Source organism: Aquarana catesbeiana, linkage group LG08 (assembly GCF_042186555.1).
Source record: "Aquarana catesbeiana isolate 2022-GZ linkage group LG08, ASM4218655v1, whole genome shotgun sequence".
In the NCBI taxonomy this organism is placed as follows: Eukaryota; Metazoa; Chordata; class Amphibia; order Anura; family Ranidae; genus Aquarana; species Aquarana catesbeiana.
Genome location: NC_133331.1, coordinates 177,075,683 through 177,095,841, shown reverse-complemented (window position 1 = coordinate 177,095,841; position 20,159 = coordinate 177,075,683). Strand labels below are relative to the sequence as shown.

General features: G+C 44.1%; 1 protein-coding gene across 2 annotated transcripts in view; it reads right to left on the bottom strand.

Annotated features, from left to right (window-relative positions):
• The window catches only part of LOC141106176 (microsomal triglyceride transfer protein large subunit-like), a 239,517-nt gene that overhangs the window by 140,423 nt on the left and 78,935 nt on the right, over positions 1 to 20,159 (bottom strand). For both annotated transcript variants that reach the window (XM_073596713.1, XM_073596714.1), the window contains 2 exons: positions 3,361 to 3,500; positions 1,727 to 1,883 (listed from right to left, as the gene is read on the bottom strand). In XM_073596713.1, the coding sequence (XP_073452814.1) occupies positions 1,727 to 1,883; positions 3,361 to 3,500 (297 nt within the window). The remainder of the gene's footprint in view (positions 1 to 1,726; positions 1,884 to 3,360; positions 3,501 to 20,159) is intronic.

The following is a 20,159-nucleotide window of genomic DNA, read 5'->3' as shown; positions in this document are numbered from 1 at the left end:
ATGTGATAGACCAACACAAAAGTGGCACATAATTGTGAAGTGGAAGGAAAATGATAAATGGTTTTCAATTTTTTTTACAAATAAATATGTGAAAAGTATGGCATGCATTTGTATTCAGTCAATATTTTGTAGAACCACCTTTGATGCAATTATAACTGCAAGTCTTTTGGGTATGTCTCTACCAGCTTTGCACATCTAGAGAGTGAACTTTTTGCCTATTCTTCATTGCAAAATAGCTCAAGATCTGTCAGATTGGATGGAGAGCGTCTGTGAATAGAAACTTTCAAGTCTTGCCAAAGATTCTCAATTTGATTTAGGTCTGGATTTTGACTGGGCCATTCTAACACATGAATATGCTTTGATCTAAACCATTCCATTGTAGCTCTGGCTGTATGCTAAGGATCATTGTTCTGCTGGAAGGTGAACCTCCGCCCCAGTCTCAAATCTTTTACAGACTCTAACAGGTTTTCTTCTAAGATTGCCCTGTATTTGGCTTCATCCATCTTCCAATCAACTCTGACCAGCTTCCCCGTCTCTGCTGAAGAAAAGTATCCCCACAACATGATGCTGCCACCACCATGTTTCATGGTGGGGATGGTGTGTTCAGGGTGATGTACAGTGTTAGTTTTCCACCACACAATGCGTTTTGCTTTTAGGTCAAAAAGTAAAATTTTGGTCTCATCTGACCAGAGCACCTTCTTTCATATGTTTGCTGCGTCCCCCACATGGCTTCTCGCAAACTGCAAACTGGACTTTTTATGGCTTTCTTTCAACAATGGCTTTCTTCTTGCCACTCTTCCATTAAGGCCAGATTTGTGGAGTGCACGACTAATAGTTGTCCTGTGGACAGAATCTCCTAGCTGAGCTGTGGATCTCTGGAGCTCCTCCAGAGTTATCATGGGCCTCTTGGCTGCTTCTCTGATTAATGCTCTCCTTGCCCGGCCTGTCAGTTTAGGTGAACGGCTATTCTTAGTAGGTTTGCAGTTGTGCCATACTCTTTCAATTTTCGCATGATGGATTGAACAGCGCTCCGTAAAATGTTCAAAGCTTGGGGCATGTTTTTATAATCTAACCCTGCTTTAAACTTCTCCACAACTTTATCCTTGACCTGTCTGGAGTGTTCCTTGGCCTTCATAATGCTGTTTGTTCACTAAGGTTTTCTGACAAACCTCTGAGAGCTTCACAGAACAGCTGTATTTATACTGAGATTAAATTACACACAAGTGGACTCTATTTATTAATTAGGTGACTTCTGAAGGCAATTGGTTCCACTAGATTGTAGTTAGGGGTATCAGAGTAAAAGGGGCTGAATACAAATGCACGCCACACTTTACAGATATTTATTTAAAAAAAAAATTCAAAACCATTTATCATTTTCCTTCCACTTCACAATTATGTGCCACTTTGTGTTGGTCTATCACATAAAATCCCAATAAAATACATTTATGTTTTTGGTTGTAACATGACAAAATGTGGAACATTTCAAGGGGTATGAATACTTTTTCAAGGTATGTCTATACTTGATATTTTTTAAAACTAATAATGACATTGAACAGAAATAAACATAGATGTATGTTTCTTTATACCCCTGCGTGCTGGAAAGAGTTGGGCTTTGAGATACTTATTTTCAAAAATCTAAATCTGCATTTAAAAGTATATTTTCTACAAAGAAGAGTGTCATAGCTCATTAAAGATGAATAAAAGGGTCAAAATAGTGCTATCATACCAAAGAGGATTCGTCTGATGGTGCTGGATGTATAGGAGGATGGCTCTCGAATGGAACCTTGTGGTATTTTTCAGGCAGCTTTCCCAGTATGACCTCAATGCTCTCTCCAACAATCTCTAGAGGACCGGGCTTGGAGGACATAAGCTCTAACTGTTGTCTAGAACAATACAAGAGTTCACCCATAAACAAATGGTAATATAATTTCAAGCATAAGGCCCTTGCTATAGGTGTAGGCCATTTACATACCTCCTGAAGCCTGACTGAAAAACTTCCAGAGATGGCATCATCCCATCCTGTCTTGTTGCTAGGATTTTGCTAAAAGTCTCCCAGCTCTTACAGTTCACCTCCAACATCACAGGAGGGAACTCTTTCTCTGATTCAAACCTTCTCACATGTGCTTACTCTCTCCTGACAAAGTAGCTCTGAGCTTAGCATTTGAGAGCTTGTTTCTGTGATGGTGGAGATGAACAGTAAGAGCTGGTAGTCTTTAAGCAATGGCCTAGAAACAAGGCAGGACAGGATGATACAATCTCTGTCATTTTTTTAGTCAGGCTTTAGGAGGTATGTCAATTCCGTACTACTATAGCAAGGGCATTATTCAACTTTAGTCAAAGCTGCACAGTTTGTTTCTATCTACAAATAGTATTTTTTTTTAAAATAACAAACATGTTATACTTACCTGCTCTGTGTAATGGTTTTGCACAGAGCAGACCAGATCTTCCCCTTTTGGGGTCCCCTGACAGCACTCTCTGGTCCCCTGCCAGCACTCACACTTTCTGTGCCACCATAAGAAGCTGCTTCCTATAGTGACACATGTGCAGGCTCAAGTCACGCTCTGTGTGTCCATTGGCAGACACACAGTGAGGCTTGGCCCCGACCCCACTCCCTTGTCACTGGGTATGATTGACAGCAGCAGAAGCCAATGGCTCCCAGTGCTCTCACTGAGTCCAGTGAGGAGGGAGAGAGACATTATGCAGTCTATTGCAATGTGTTAACAGCATGTCACATGTTAACTTAACTGTTGCAATAATGCAGCCCCTTCAGAATGTCCAACACATCACAACAGTCCAGAAAATGCACCATTATTTTGTTATCACAGCTCACCACAATGCATGTTATGTGTGTTGTGGTGCTCTGCTGTATTTTGATTGCTAAAATACATGCATTGGGATTCCCTTCACAAAAAAGTGCACTCTACCCCATCCAATAGTCTTAATAGGCCCTCAGTGTTTTTGTACCCCCACTGTGAAAATACCTGCAACTAGTATACTTCTGCAAGAATCTGGATCTTTCTTCATATAATCTACCTCTCATCCCTCACACAACAGCACTCAATCTAGGAGAGGTAGGGGCAGCACTAGGAGCCAATAAGGTTCTCCTGCATGCACTTGTACAAGGGACATGTGCTGACAGGAGATGAGAACAGAGTGAGCAGAGCTAATTACTTTTTGTCTTGCTGCTCCCTTCATTGTCTAGTTAACAGGCTGTGGGCAGCATGGTGACACCTTTGTATTACTAACTGGGGAACTGATGTCACCTTCCTGACTGTGCTGACTGGCAGAAGGGGCTGTGCAGAATTACATATTTATTGGCAAATAGGGAGTTTACATACTATAGACATTGTAATTCATTACCTAGAAGTGATATGAGTTCCAAAGAGCGATCCCAAGTTGGCAGACAAATTATAACTTTCCTGAGAAACGGCTTTCTGGAATGTTGTGCCATTAAGTAACAAATATCCATTATTGGAGGAGTTCCAAGATACCCCAAAAACCTTAAGAAAATAAAGAGAAAATGTATGCAGTACTTGATATACAGATAGACTTTGGTATCTATAGTAACAGATAATAATCACAGCAAAAAAGCCAAACTTTTTTTTAAACAGAACAGGGAAGGGTTTTTCAATACTTTTTCACTGTTGCATCACTAAACTTTTTCCGTAGATAGGGGAAGCTGAGAGCTGTCTGTGTCCTTTTTCACGAAATGTACTTCCTTTCTGTTGCGTCACAGGACAGGAAGTGGTGGGGAATTTCTTTAACAAGGACACATCAATGAAAACCTGACAGATTCTCTAAAACCAATCTATTTTCTCCAAAAAAGTGAGCTAACAGAGCACAGAAAATGGAAAGGTTGGTGAGTGGGGTCATCTGACAGCTGGAGATATGTCCAGATGAACGTGGGGAGAGAAATAGCAGGTTGGTTGGGCAACTCCAGTGTTGTGATCTTCCAATATGTAAGGAGTACAGGGAAGGAGAGTGTAGCTGTAGCTTCAGGGGTAAAGGGAAATTATGTGGGTTCAGCCTAGTTGTGTCCTCCTTCTTTACAACATTAGATTTACTGCTGAAAATGTGTACTTTAAACCTGCAGGATGGAGTTACAAATTGTATTTACTATAGGTATTCTGAACTGATAGAAATGAGAATTTTTCATGTTGGTGTCAGTGGACATGAATTCTCCTATAAAAGTTTCCTATGATAATGATACTTAAATATTCTTAATGGAAAAATCCAATTTTGATTTCTCTTAATACTAACAATAAAAAAAACCTTCTGTGGCCATGGTATCTGGCTAGCATTCATACTCATAAAGCCTCTGACACCAATGCCTTGCCTGGCAGAACCAGGGCTAACTAAGTCGTTTTGACGAGCAGCACTAGGGTTGCCAGTTCGAACTCCAACCATGACACTACCTGCTTGGAGTTTGCATGTTCTTCCTGTGCCTGTGTAGGTTTCCTCCCACACTCCACAGACATGCTGGTGGATTAATTGGGTCCTGTCTAAATTGGCCCTAGTATTTGTATGTATGAATGTGAGTTAAGGACCTTAGATTGAAAGCTCCTTCGGGGCAGGGACTGATGTGAATGTACAATATATATATAAAGTGCTGTGTAAATTTATGGTGCTATATAAGTACCTGTAATAAACAAATACTGTGAGTCTACCGATGTGCTTTTCACCACACCTGTTCTGTAATAAACACATATAAACGTTCTCATTCATGGGTCCAGCATCCACTTTCGTTGTGTGTCATATTTAGTTAATATACTTCCTGGTCTTCTTAGAAATGCTACATAGATTTTAATTGAGAATGTATACCATGTGTACTAGTTAGGGAATGGAAACTGTATAGTATAGAATACTATAGAATAGTTCCATGAATCTGAAAGCATTCTTCTAGATTTGGTGAACTATGTCCTGTCTAACAACATTAATGGATGAAGTCCTGAGATGGTATTGGTTAGCACATGGACCGGAAAGCAGGAGGTAAACACATTCTGGTCATACTGTACAAGATTTGCTCTCAGCTTGTTTTTACCATCCTCAGAGATTAAAGGACACACCTTGGGGCGAAGAACAATAATGAGTTTTGCATGTCCTGTTGGACAAATCCTAAGTAATTTTGCAAGCATTGATGCGATTCACTGGGGCCCACCTGACGGGAGTGTTTCAAGATTGAACAGAGGCTCTTTTTTGTGTTGGAAAGGGAGATCCCTATTTGTCCCTATTAGATTTATGTATATACTAATTGTGAAGAAACCAAACCCTTATTTTAAAATCTATTTGTCCTCCATTAAAATCAAGGCACCCCCAAATAGAGAATGCAGCTTTAGCTTATATTGGGCTATTTTTAAGTCTACTGGTATAAGCATTAAACAGCTGGAATCTGAATTCTGATAACTTTTGGACTCATTGACGTTTTAAACCTATCCTGCTGTCTCATAGCCAAGATCCCTGCCAAACCATAGTCAAGGTCCCAAAAGCTATCCATGAGTCTGTTCCCAGTGAATTCTCTAGAACTAACTTTCCAGGAGCCAACATTACTAAAACATGTTTTCTGCAGTTTAAAATACTTTCTACATGTCATTGAAATACTTATAGTATTTTTCCTAGTACTGTTCAGCTCTAATTCTTATTATGTGTGTCTACAATTTTTAAAGTGCATTCGAAAACTTTGGCTGGATTATAAATAACAGAAAGTAATAACTCTGTCATTATCAGATTTACAGTCCTAACGCTGGTAACAATAATCCAGAGACAGAATCAATAAAAGTAAATACTTAAGCTGGCCATACATGTATAGAAATCTCTTGTTCAGAAATAAAGAAAGATAGATAGAAAATGAAAGAAATCCAACAGATTCCCCCATCCATACTAACAGCACAGATGTTTCTAATTTTTAGGGACTCCTTAATGACTGGAATAATACCACTGGATTGGCGTAAGGCCAATGTGGTGCCTATATTTAAAAAGGGATCAAAGTCTTTACCAAGTAACTATAGACCTGTTAGTTTAACCTCTATAGTCGGGAAGATACTGGAGAGTTTAATAAAAGACCACATACTGTAGATGAGCTCTTGCTGGTAAAAAATATTTGAAGCAAAGGACAGCATTGATTCATGAAAGGCAGAAGTTGTCAGACAAATCTGATTTTTTTTTATGAGGAGGTAAGTAAAACCCTGGACAGAGGGGTGGCTGTACACGTGGTATACTTGGATTTTGCAAAAACATTTGACACAGTTCCCCTCACACGGCTAACGTGTAAGGTAAAGTCTACAGGCTTGGAAATATTAGTTTGTAAATGGATAAAAAACTGGCTAAAGGGCAGAATTCAGAGTAGTGGTTAACGATTCTTACTCTGAGTGGTCTAAGGTTATCAGTGGTGTACCCCAAGGTTCAGTGTTGGGACCCTTACTTTTTAATATATCTATAAATGACATAGGGTCTGGGATTAAAGGTACCATTTCAGTCTTTGCAGATGACACCAAGCTATGCATTGGTATAACGTCCTTACAAGATGTCTCCAACTTACAAGCCGACCTCAATGCAATGTTTAATTGGGCAACTATGTGGCAAATGAGGTTCAACTCAGTAGATCGATTTAAGAAAGGCCTGGATTCTTACCTAAATGTACATAATGTAACTGTTTACAGGTAAGTTGATCCAGGGAATATCAGACTATATCTTGGGGGATCAGGAAGAATTTTTTTCCCCTGCTGCAGCAAATTGCTTCATGCTTGGCTGTTTTTTTCTTCCTTTCTCTGGATCAACTTTAGGTGTAGGATTGTGTATATAGGATTGTATCTTTTTTTTTCCTTTTTATTAGTTGAACTAGATGGGCTTGTGTCTTTTTTCAATCAGAATAACTATGTAACTATAGATGATTCACCCGCTGCAGGATATTGTATTCTGACAGCCAGTTGTGCTAGCTGTCAGAATACTCAAACGGTGCCCACATCCCATTGGATACAGGCATTCCTCAGTCAACAATTTTCCACCTGGCTCCTTCAACACTACTCGCATCTTTTGCCAAAAGTTCATTTAAAAAATGAACTTTTGACAATCCAGGTGGTGCACACAAGGTGAATTCAGCCATTTCATGCTTCATATTTTCTTGGTCCCTAATAAAAAAATTAAAATACTGGTAAACATAATAATTGGCATTCACAAGCTTAAGAATAGAATTCATTGTTACCATACATTTGCAGGCACTGTGGTTTCATTTATTGTCTTTTTAAAATTTAAATCCAAAACTTTTTTGAAATTTTAGAGTAGGAAACAATTTAAACCTTGTCAGGGGATTTAGGGCTCTTTCACATTGGTGGCCATGGCATGTGTACAGCCCAGTGAGTATCACTATCTGATTTGACCATTAAGCTCAATGGGACTGCACTGCAACTGAGAGACAATTGCTTGGCTCGGAGTTGCAGCGCCATCTACTGGCCATAATGCAGTATGTTCCTGAAATACATCAATCAAGAAAATACTGCATTATGTCCATTAGCTGGAGTTGACAACCATAGGAAATAAATACATTCGGCACATTACATGGCTTATTTGTGACAGTTGTGTGATGGCTTAAGACATTCAGACAACAATTTTTTTTTTTTTTACAAATAGACCCCAATATATCTGCATAATCCTGATCAATACACTGAATGCAGGGTGCTGTGTTCATGAGGTGGGAGCATGACACCCTGCACTCACAGTATTTCCTCAGTGGCGAAGAAGAGATACTGCTGAAAAGCTTTCGATCAAAGGTGAGTATTGCAGCCATAGCTGTTTTTTTTTTCATACCTCAGGGGTAGGGGTGTCAAATTCAATCTAATCATGGGCCACATCAACAGTATGGTTGACCTCAAAGGGCCGGTTGTATCTGGGTGTAGTGGCGGAATTACCAGGGTCACAACAGTCGCACTTGTGACTGGGCCCTGGCATTCCGCCAGTATGGGGGGGACCCCAAGACCCCACACCTCCCCCTGTACCTCCGGCTAGCATCCAACTATACAGGGGAGGGGGCAGGAGAGGGCAATCGGCAGCTATGTAATATCTGCGGGATGTCCCTCCAGCGAGCACAGTTCACTTTTCGAGTGTCAGTGTATACAATGGAGAGGGGAAGAGCCTTTGACCCAAGCAGGCCAGTGTGACAGCTGGGGGGCCAGTGTGACAGGTGGGGAGGCAGTGTGACAGGTGGGGGGCCAGTGTCACAGGTGGGGAGGCAGTGTGGCAGGTGGGGGGGCAATGTGACAGGTGGGGGCCAGTGTCACAGGTGACAGGAAAACAAATGCAACTTGGGGGCCCACCTGTCACACTGGCTCTCCACCTGTCACACTGGCCCCCCCACCTGTCACATTGCCTCCCCACCTGATACTCTGGCCCCCCCACCTATAACACTGCCTCCCCACCTGTGACATGGGTCCACCACCTGTGACACTGCCCCCCCACCTGTCACCTGTGACACCGGCCCCCCACCTGTGACACTGGCCCCCACCTAGGGGGCCAGTGTCACAGGTGACAGGAAAACAAATGCACCTAGGAGGCCCACCTGTCACACTGGCTCCTCACCTGTCACACTGGCCCCCCCACCTGTCATACTGCCTCCCCACCTGTAACACTGGCCCCCCACCTGTCACACTGCCCCCCCACCTGTCACCTGTGACACTGGCCCCCCGCCTGTGACACTGGCCCCCACCTATCACCTGTCACACTGCCCCCCCACCTGCCACATAGCCCTCTCTTTTATCACACAGCCCTTCTCATACTATTTCCCCATCACACTGCCCCCCACCTGTCATACTGCCCCCACCTGTCACACTGCCCCTTGGCAAAATACCCTCCTGTCATACTGCCCCCCTCCTGTAACACTGCCCCTCCATCATTCTGCCCCCTTGTCAGACTGCCCCCTTCTGTCATATTTACCCCCCATCACACTACCCCTCTCTTGTTACACAGCCCCCCTCCTTTCACAGTGTTCCCTCATTACACTGCCTCCCTCCTGTCATACTTCCCAGGTATGCTTTTCCTGTCACATGCCCCCCTCTTGTCACAATATTCCCCTGTCATACTGCCCCCTTCTGTCACACTGCCCCCATCGTACTGCCCCTTTTTGTCACACTGCCCCCTTCTTTCACAGTGCCCCCTCTTATCACACTCCCCCCTCCGTTCACACTTTCCAGATACCCTTCTTTGGTCACACTGCCCCCTCCTGTCAAAATACCCAGTCAAACTGCCCCATCACACTGCCCCTCATCCTTTCACAATCCCCCCCATCATACTACGGGTCAGGGGCCCTTCATGGTTTCTTGCACTAGGGACCTGAAGGTTATAGTTACTAAGTGCTAGGTTCAGAAGTGCGTTATGTACAGAGTGCAGAACTCAGGATTATGCTATGTACATAAAGCAGAGCTCAGAAGTGCGCTGTGTACAGAATGCAGGTTTAAGGAATGCGTTGTGCACAGAGTGTAGGTTTAAGGACTGCGCTGTGCACAGTGTGCAGATTTAAGGAGTGTGTCATGCACAGAGTGCAGGTTTAAGGAGTGGGCCATGCACAGAGTGTAGGTTTAAGGAGTGCACCTGACTGCTGGGTTCAGAAGTGCGTAATGTACAGAGTGCAGAACTCAGGATTATGCTGTGTACAGAATGCAGAGCTCAGAAGTGCGCTGTGTACAGAATGCAGGTTTAGGAGTGCGTTGTGCACAGAGTGTAGGTTTAAGGACTGCGCTGTGCACAGTGTGCAGATTTAAGGAGTGTGTCATGCACAGAGTGCATGTTTAAGGAGTGTGTCATGCACAGAGTGCAGGTTTAAGGAGTGGGCCATGCACAGAGTGTAGGTTTAAGGAGTGCACCTGACTGCTGGGTTCAGAAGTGCGTAATGTACAGAGTGCAGAACTCAGGATTATGCTATGTACAGAATGCAGAGCTCAGAAGTGCGCTGTGTACAGAGTGCAGGTTTAAGGAGTGCGTCATGCACAGAGTGCAGGTTTAAGGAGTGTGCACCATGCACAGAGTGCAGGTTTAAGGAGTGTGCCATGCATAGAGTGCAGGTTTAAGGAGTGGGCCATGCACAGAGTGTAGGTTTAAGGAGTGCGCCTGAGTGCTGGGTTCGGAAGTGCGTTATGTACAGAGTGCAGAACTCTGGATTATGCTATGTACAGAATACAGAGCTCAGAAGTGCACTGTGTACAGAGTGCAGGTTTAAGGAGTGCGTTGTGCACAGAGTGTAGGTTTAAGGAGTGCGCTGTGCACAGAGTGCAGGTTTAAGGAGTGAGTCATGCACAGAGTGCATGTTTAAGGAGTGTGCACCATGCACAGAGTGCAGGTTTAAGGTGTGTGCCATGCACAGAGTGCAGGTTTAAGGAATGGGCCGTGCACAGAGTGTAGGTTTAAGGAGTGCGCCTGAGTGCTGGGTTCAGAAGTGCGTTATGTACAGAGTGCAGAACTCAGGATTATGCTATGTACAGAATGCAGAGCTCAGAAGTGCGCCGTGTACAGCGTGCAGGTTTAAGGAATGCGTCATGCACAGAGGGCAGGTTTAAGGAGTGTGCACCATGCAGAGAGTGCAGGTTTAAGGAGTGCGCCATGCACAGAGTGTCAGAAACCATGAAATCAGACCGAGACAGAAGTACAGTTAAATCACACTTGTTTAATAATAAAAGTAAATAGAACAAACATAGTCAAAACATAGCCAGAGTTCAGGAACCGGAACGGATAGTCAGACAAGCCAAACGTCAGGGAGCCGGAGATGAATGTAGTAAAACAGCAAGCAGGATCTGGAGCCAGAGAGGATGTCAGCAAGTAAGCAAGTCTTTTAACAGGAATGCAGGAGAGGGTCTCTGTGATGTTGAGTAAGGCGAAGGCAGAGAGCCTCTGGGCTGGACGGCTTAAGTAGGCAGGGCTGACGAGCAGGATATCATCAGCAGAGGGTACCTGTGGAGAGTTAGAAGCTGGCAATTAGCCGACAGCGGAGTGGCCAGCTCAGAGAAGGAAGGGCTGAACCCAGCCCTGACAGTAACCCCTCCTCAACGACTCCTCCCCCTCGGAGCACCACCAGGCTTGAGGGGAAAATGTCTATGGAAAGGAGGAGGACAGGGGCATGTACGTCTGAGGATGAGTTCTGTGCTGGATGCTGGAGTGAACAGCCACAAGTTCAATAGTTGTGGTGACTGTGCTCTCTAGAACAAATAACGCTCTTTGCACACTTAAGTGGTTCTTTTTTTTTTTTTTTTTGTTAAATATTTTTATTGGTTTTTACACAAAAGTAACAATAACAAGTACAGAGAGGGGAGAAAATCGTACATGGTGGAGTAAAATACATTTCTGTATGCTTTTGCGGACGCAGCCGCTGAACTCTTGAACGAGAAAGGTTAATCATTATATATAAATTGTATTATTAGATCATACAGTTAAGGGGAAAATTCCATGAAGATTGGGAGAGTCTCTACAATAAATATTGTAGGCGTAGGTAGAAGATCGCAAAAGGGATTTGTAGGGGGTGAGATGAGAGATTAGTAGTGTGCGTTTAATCGTGAGTATTGTCAGCAGAGAGTAAGATTCTTGTGATTGTCGACTTGAGTTTTGGGGGTATTGGGATTCCTCAATAACGGTGGGGAAAATGAAAGGGACAGTGTTATTCCAGGGTATGGAAATAAGCGTTATATTAGTCTTTATCACAGTGATCGTGTTGTTGTCACGTAAAATATTGTTTGTATTCGTCAGTGGTGGTGAAGTGAATCCAGCATGTCCAGGTTTTTATGAATTTAGGTTGTGTTTCTTTGGCCTGATGTATGAGGTCTTCCATGACCATTGTTTTTTGTATGCGTGTGAACCAATCCATGATGGATGGTTGATCTGTTGAGCGCCATTTGAGGGGGATACAAAGTTTAGCAGCGTTTACCATGTGCATGGCTAGAGATCGGAGGTAAGTTGACATTGGCAATGTGGAGTGATGGAGCAGGAATGCTGCAGGATTGAAGTCTAGCGTGTGAGTCGTTATCTTGCTGATTAGTTTGTGTACTTCTGACCAGAAGGGTTGAATTTTCGTGCAAGACCACCAGACATGTAAGAACGATCCAATCTCAGTTTTGCATCTCCAACATGTTTGTGTTATTGTCGGGTCAATATGATGCAGTGTCAGTGGTGATCTGTACCATCTTGATAATATTTTAAAGGCATTTTCCTGTACTTGCACATTAATTGATCCTTTGTGGGCCAAGGTATATATCTTTTCCCATTCTGCGTCAGTGAGGGTTATTGAGAGGTCCTGTTCCCATTGTCTGGTGGTCCAGTGTTTCGATGGTGTATGGGTCGTGAATAGGAGTGCATAAGTCTGGGATATCAGATGTTTTTGTGGTTCTTCACTTGCGTATAAATTTTCAAATGTGGTGGTTTGTCTGGACCAGTCCGGTCTGGGTTTAGGATTGTTAAAGAAGTGTCTCAGTTGGACGTACGTCCAGAACGGGAAAGAATTCAAGTTCATTTTTGAAGCTAGCGCTGTTTGGGACAAGAATTGATTCCCATCGAAAAAATGCTTAGCTTTTACAGTAGGGTGTGGCCAGTGATCTGCTAAAAAAGTGGGATGCATTCCCGGCAGAAAGTCTGGGTTCATCCGTAAGGGGGTCAATGGGCCCTTAGGTGAGGAAATTTTATGTAGTTTACAAGTTATGTGGAAGGTGGTCAGTGTGGGGTTGATTAATGGGTGACGTTTGGATTCAGGAGAGATCTTGGAGTTAGTGATCCAGGGGAGATGAGACAGTGGGAGATCTGAGAATGATTGCTCTATGTGAATCCAGTCTTTATGTGTAGAGTGTATGTTCCAATCAATTATTCTTGTAAGATGACACACTTGCTGGTATTTGCGTAGATCGGGAAGGCCAATGCCTCCTAAAATTTTGGGGGCGGTCAGTCTCTGGAAGCTTAGTCTCGGTCGTAGTTTGGCCCAAACAAATGACGTACAGGCTTTTTGATATGTGGAGAAGAATGTCTTCGGAAGCTTAATGGGAATAGTTTGTAAAATATATAGAAGTCGGGGCAGGATATTCATTTTAACTATTGCGGCCCTGCCGAACCAGGAAAATAGTCCCGATGACCATTTTTTTAAGTCTAATTGTATTTTTTGTAAAATTGCTGCATGGTTTAGGGCGTATAGGTCGTTCAAGGAAGTTGGTAATAGAATGCCTAGATATTGAATTGCTCTAGCATTCCACGAGAATGGGTAGTTGAGTTGGCATTGGCAACAAATTTTTGGGGCAATGGTAATATTCAGGGCTGTCGATTTCGAGTAATTTATTTGAAGGTTGGAGAGGGTATGAAAAGTGTTAAAGTCTTTGAGTAAGTTGGGTAATGTCGTGAGGGGGTCGGTGAGAAAGAGGAGTATGTCGTCTGCAAAGGCAGCTACCTTGTATGTGCGCTTTTTGATGGTAATTCCCTTAATGTCTTGATTGGCTCTCAAACGTCGTAGGAAAGGTTCCAGGGATAAGATAAAAATTAAGGGGGAGAGTGGGCAACCCTGACGGGTTCCATTCGACACGGAGAAGGCGTCCGACAGGTGACCGTTTACGTGGACCTTGGCAGTAGGGTTTGAGTAGAGGGCCGAAATGAAATTAAGCATCGTTGGGGGAAGGCCGATCATCCGTAGGGTTTCTGACATATAGTCCCAGGCCACCCTGTCAAACGCCTTCTCCGCGTCGAGAGAAAGCATAAATCCGCTGGAGCGGCTGGACGTGAGCCAGTGGTGGATATTAAGAGCTTTTAGAGTATTATCTCTTGCTTCTCTTCCTGGAACGAAGCCGACCTGGTCTAGACTAATAAGTTGTGGCAAAAGTGGTAAGATACGGTTAGCTAAGGTCTTTGCGTACCATTTTAAGTCCACATTGAGAAGCGAGATAGGTCTGTAATTGGTAACTAGGGAAGGGTCTTTGTTTGGTTTTGGGATTACAGCTATATGGGCAGTTAGAAGATCTCGAGGTGGTGTTGTAGGGGTTGCGAAGGAATTAAAGGCTTTTAAGAAGAAGGGGGTGAGTGTTTCTGCATAAGTTTTATAGTACCCGACTGTCAAGCCGTCAGGGCTGGGGCTTTTACCTGAGTTTAGTTGTTTCAAAGCTAGATCTATTTCCTCTCTGGTGAGGGGGGATGCTAGATCTTGAGCTGCAGAATCCGAGATAGGGGTGGGGCCATATTGTCGCAAAAAATCAGTTATCAATTCCGTTCGTTTGTTTTTGTCTGCGGAAGAGTTAGTTGGGTGAAGATTATATAGTTTACTATAGTAGTGGACAAACTGTTGTGCAATGTCTGGGGGTTTTGGTAAGTTTGCCTCCCGTGGGATCAATGATGGAGTGAATCGTTGTGTGAGCTTTTGTCACTTGTAAGGCCCGAGCTAACATTTTACTGGTTTTGTTGCCATATTCATAAAACTTTTTTTGGAGAGGATATATTTACGTCGGATTTGGGTGTCTAGTATGTCCAGTAGGTCCTTTCTAGTTTGAATTAGTTCTGTCATAGTGGAGAGGGCTTGGGTTTGTTTATGAGCATTTTCTAGTCGATGGATTTTATCGATGAGGTCTGAGTATTGTTTTCTACGTGTTCGATTGCGTTTAGCCGCCGCTGCGATTAAGATTCCCCTGATTACACATTTGTGTGTTTCCCATATAGTAAGTGGGGACAAGTCCGATGAAACATTCTCTTGAAAGAAAAGCTTGAGGTTGGATTCGACCTCAGTCATGATGGAAGGGTCATTCAGTAGTGATGGGTCTAGTTTCCATGTTTGTGAGCAGGGTGTTGTGTTTGGGATTTTAAGTGTAAGAGAAGTGGGGTGATGGTCGGAGAGGAGCATTGGGTCAATTGAGGCGTGGTGGATTAGGGATAAGTCTTTTTGTGTTAGAAAGATGTAGTCAATTCTTGAATATCTGTCGTGGGGGGCGGAATAAAATGTGAAGTCTTTATCGTTTGGGTTCAGGGTACGCCAGGAGTCATGCAGTAATAGTTGATTGAGTAACGATTTAATTGTTTTAAGGGCCGAATATGGGAGTGAGGAGGAGCCGGTGGATGTGTCGTGGATCGGGTTGAGCGGAACATTGAAGTCTCCCCCCAGGATGAGGGTGCCTTTTTGGAAGGTCGTAAGTGTATCTGTGATTTTCCGAAAGAAAGGTACCTGACCGCAATTGGGGGCGTATATGTTCGCTAAGGTGAACTTCCTATTGAGGAGGGAGCCTTTAAGAAAGAGGTATCTGCCGTTCTCGTCTGTGAGAGAGTCCGTGATTTGAATGGGGCAGGATTTAGCGATAAGTATGGAGACTCCTTTTGTTTTGTGTAACGGGTTGGTAGCATGGTATACCGTGGGATATCGGTGGTTTTGTAATTTTGGAGTAGAGTCGGATCTAAAGTGTGTTTCTTGAAGGAAAACAATATCAGCTTTATTGCGGTGCATAGTGAGAAGTAGTTTGGAGCGTTTCTCTGGTATGTTGAGGCCTTTTATGTTTAGTGATATAAGTTTGAGTTTGGTGCTATGGGTGTTTCTGGATGGATTCGTCATTGTAGGGGTGTGCGAATGTATTTAGGAGGGTAGTACTTGCTGCAATGGAGAAAGTGATAGGATGGGTTGAGAGATATATGCGTGTGGATAGGGAAGGTCAGGGGATAGGGGTGTGGGAGGGTGAACAATACCGGTAATAAGTGTGGCCTCAATCACCAAAGTCAGTGACTAGGGACACAATAATTTACTAACCGGATAAGGTCAGTGGTGTGTGCAGGTTTGTATATATAAGGTGCTGATTAAGATTCGCTTGACCACTGTGTGGGAGTTGGTTTGTCTATCAAGAGATTTCTACTATGAGTGGGAAAATCTGTCAGAGAGGTCCAGCCCACCATCAGCCTTATTTTATATAAGTGGTGGAATAGGGGAGACAAGTATGTAGTATGCGTGTTGGGAATTTAGGTGAAGTGAGGTCACTTGGATGGTAGGGTGAACAATAATTATTGTTGGCGAGATATTCAGATAGTTTCTGATATCAGTGTTTATGTATACTTTAAATTGAGTGGAGGCGGACGAAATTTCGGAGGGGGTTTATGGGTTCAGTCATATCGGAGAGGGGGAAAAGACACAAAGAAGGATAACCGTAATAAACATTGTTACAGTAGTAAATAAACATCTATTACTAGATATCTGATCAATATATTAGTCAAGCCTAAGGCTGAATAAGCAAGGTAACACAACATACGTGGTGACATTCTCGTATATTAATATATCTATGTTTGAATAGAGTGGTTATTTAATGATAACATGGCTTTCTTAACCTGTGTGATGCGTGTGTATGGGCAGAAGTAGTAAGCCCAGGCAAAAACAATATTTCAGAACTATTTTAATCTTTAAATTGTGTGTGTAGATCCGTAAGGGGTTGACTGGGTTTGTTGAGTACAATAGGAGGTGTATTCCTCCGGTGTTTTGTAGTGTAAAGACAAATGTTATGTAGCATGGTGATGGTATTGTTAGTCTTGTTGGTGTCGGTATACATTAGTAATTGATGGCACACAATTGTGGAAAAGGTGTGTTAAAAGCCAGAAGGTGGCAGTAAAGAGCCCAACTGTTGTGGCATCGTCCAGTTTAGAAGAATGGGTTTGGTACTAGGATTGCGTAATAAATCCTCTTCATCTCCTGCATCATCAGTGTGTGATCTCATGTACCATTGTCAGGAGTGTATGTGTATGTGACAACTTCAGGTATAGGTAGCATAGTAAGGGGGAATCAATTCCCTGCTGTTATGTGAACTTTATTACAGAAGAGAGGAACAGGTTATGACAGTGATAGTGATAAATATCGTATCTAGTTGCACTCAATATGCTGGTAAGGGTTAGGTGTGTATGCTATATTCTTTAATGACCTTGTCTGTGGTTACGTATTGGGTGTAGTGGGGTATAGGGTTTAACTGATTACAGGCGTTCTGGCCTGAAGGCCAGTAGATGGTAGCAGAGAGCGAAACTGTAGAGAGTGTGTTGTGGGTTAAGGAGCTATGCGGTGCAGTAATGAAGTTAGGATAACGGTTGTATGTGAAATATGTGTTTGGTATGATGGCAGTATGTGGTGAAGTGTAATTATGTCTTCCTGAAACAGGAGGTAGTGACCACTTAAAACTTAAAACTTCTAACATTAACTTATAACATCTAACATGTTACCCTTCGCTTTTTGCACATTTGTACAGAAAATCTGTACTCGGTAAGTTCTGCAGAGCCCTTTTCGTAGGTCCCGGCATCAAATCTGAATAACGGTGTATATCAGTATCTTTGAATGAATACCGGAGGTATGTATCACGGGGTCTAATCGGGCTGCGGTGAGGAGCGGAGTCTGCTGTATACAGTCCGCAGTCGTTCCGGTCCGGCGGTCCCACAAGGGTGATGAGCAACAAGGGGGGACATGGTGAGGCGTCTCTGTTCCGTGTTAGTCATTTGTCCGAGTTCTTTTGTAGGCCTCAACAGAGGCAGGCAATGCTTATTCGGGAAGGATTCTTGCGGGAAGGAAGGTCGGGTTTCGGATGATACTGCATAGCGTTCTGGTGGAGCGGTCATTCCGTTGCAGAGTGTCGGTAAATGCAGGAGAGGTATTCGATACAGGGTCGGGGAGCTGCAAAAAGGAGAAGGTGGTAGAGGTGTAGTAGTGGCTGTATGCGGCCGCGTCTGGGAAAGATATTGAATTTCAAGGGCCTGGAGCCCTGTTAACGATCACGGCGGGCTCTTCGAGGCAGAGGCGCTGTCATGGGGCTGGGAGGCGGGTGCCGTGGTCCTCCTGAAGGGTTTGATCTAATCGGTGAGGGCGATCTGCGTCTTCGGAAGCTGGTGTTGTGGGCATCCATCGGTTCTTCTGCTGGAGAGTGGCGGGTGAGAGGTAAGATGTTGAATTCCTCATACCAGTGTGGGACCGATACCAGCGGAATGTCTAAGGTGCGGCAGAATCCATCTAGGTCCTCTGGAACTCTCAGTAAGGCAGAGCGGCCTTGGTGGGAGGCAGAGAGGCCGAACGGGAACTTCCATTGGTAGCGTATTCCGTTGTTCCGCAGGACATCTAGTAAGGGTCGGAGGTCTTTGCGATGTCGCAGCGTGATCGCTGAAAGATCTTGATAGATCTGTATATGGTGTTCCTCATATTCCAGCCGCGGTTTTTCCCTTGTGTTCTTGAGGATTTCTTCTTTGATTGTGTAATCGTTTACAAAGCAGATGACATCCCGGGGGGGGTCTGCCTCTCTGCCTCTGGGACGGAGCGCCCTGTGTATTCGTTCCATAGCCACTGGAGTGTGATGAGGCCTATCGAGGAGTTTGTTGAAGAGGCCTGTGACAACTTGGAGAAGACGGTCTTGGTCCACCGACTCGGGTAGGCCTCTCACCCTGAGGTTATGTCTTCTGCCTCGATTGTCGAGATCTTCAACATGTCGCTGAAGATCTCTTAGTTGCATGGTATGGGAGTTCACTTTGTATTGAATCGCGTTTGTTGCTGAGCCCTGTAGTGCCACATCATCTTCGACACGCTGCACTCTCCCTGAAATAGCTTGCAGTTCGTGGCGTAGGTCCGAAATGGCAGAGAAGAGAGTGTCCTTAATGTCAGCTGCCACAGCTTGGAGATCTCGTAGACTCGGTTGGCGGAGAGAAGTGCTGTCATTCTCCATTTGTGAGTTGTGAGGTATTGTTGGGGTGAGAAGAATTCCAGTCCGTTCCTGGGAAGGATTTGAGGCGGGAAGAGGAGCCGCCATATTAGGCCTCTGGGTGCGGAATATCTCCGGTATAGTGTGATTTGTGCGGCCGGTATGCTCTCTCGGGGAGCGGGAACGTGACTGCGAGCTTCCGCGGGAGGAAGTTCCCATAGTGGGTAGTCTGGGAATGTCAGATGTCTCCAGTATTTGCTGATGGAAAGGCTGTGGTGAGCAGGAGCTGAGGGATCAAGCAGCCATCTTCTCTCAAGGCAAACCACGCCCCCTAAGTGGTTCTTACTCACCACTCGCAGGGTCTTTTTCCTCTTTTTGACCTCCCCTCCTGGTCTGGTTTATGTGTGGGGGAACTGGGTCAGCTTTACGGGCTAGGCACCCCTCTTTTTGAGGCACGCCACTTGTGTTGGATCTCCAGCTCAAGCAAACTGGGAACATCTTTTTGCATTCATATGTGTTTAATCTGCATGGTCTGAAAGAGTTGTCATCTCAATATATATAACACTTAGTATTCTCGCTTAATTATACCCTTGAGGAAGGAGATACACATATGTGCTCCGAAACGCGTTGGGTACAAGAATTACTGGTTTACTACTTGTACTATGTTGTGATGACAGCACTGTAAATTTGTTCTATTGTATCTTTTTTATGTGTTTTTTATATTTTGTACTTATTATATTGAATAAACATTTTTCAAACTAGATTAATTTTTCTCAAATGATTTCTATGCCTTAAAAGTCCACCACAAGGGGATTTTGTTTGTTTTCGAGGGTGAGACCCAAGAGCGTTCCTCCGGACCGTACCCCTTCCAATGCACCAGGTACTGTATGTGCCCACAGAACCTACGGGAGTCAACAATGGACTGTACTTCATACTCCTCATGGTTCTCAACCTGTACAGGGTGAGGACATAGCACCAAGGTGGTACAGCGGTTGCAGACCAAATATTTTAATAAGAAGACATGAAATACATTTGAAATACGCATGTTAGAAGAAAGGTCTAATGCGTAAGCCACTGGGTTAATCCTACGAAGAATACAGAAAGGCCCAATAAACCGAGGCGCAAACTTCAGTGAGGGAACACAAAGTCGGAGGTTGCAAGATGACAGCCAGACCCTGTCCCCAACCTGGTAGGAAGGCACGGGCAGGCGTCTGCTGTCAGCATGGAGTCTGTACCTATCATTAGCATGTTGCAAAGCCTCCTGGACTTGTGCCCAAGTGGAACGAAGACCACGGACATGCTCCTCTAACGCAGGAATACTCTGCGGAACAAATGAGTCAGGCAACATGGAAGGTTGGAAACCATAGTTCGCCATAAATGGGGACAATCAGGAAGCAGAATTCAAGGCACTATTGTGAGCAAACTGTGCCCATGGTAATAGGTCTGACCAGTTGTTATGATGGTCAATAATATAGCAACGTAGAAATTGCACCAAGGACTGACTGGGTAACTCCACAATGAAATCCATAGACAGGT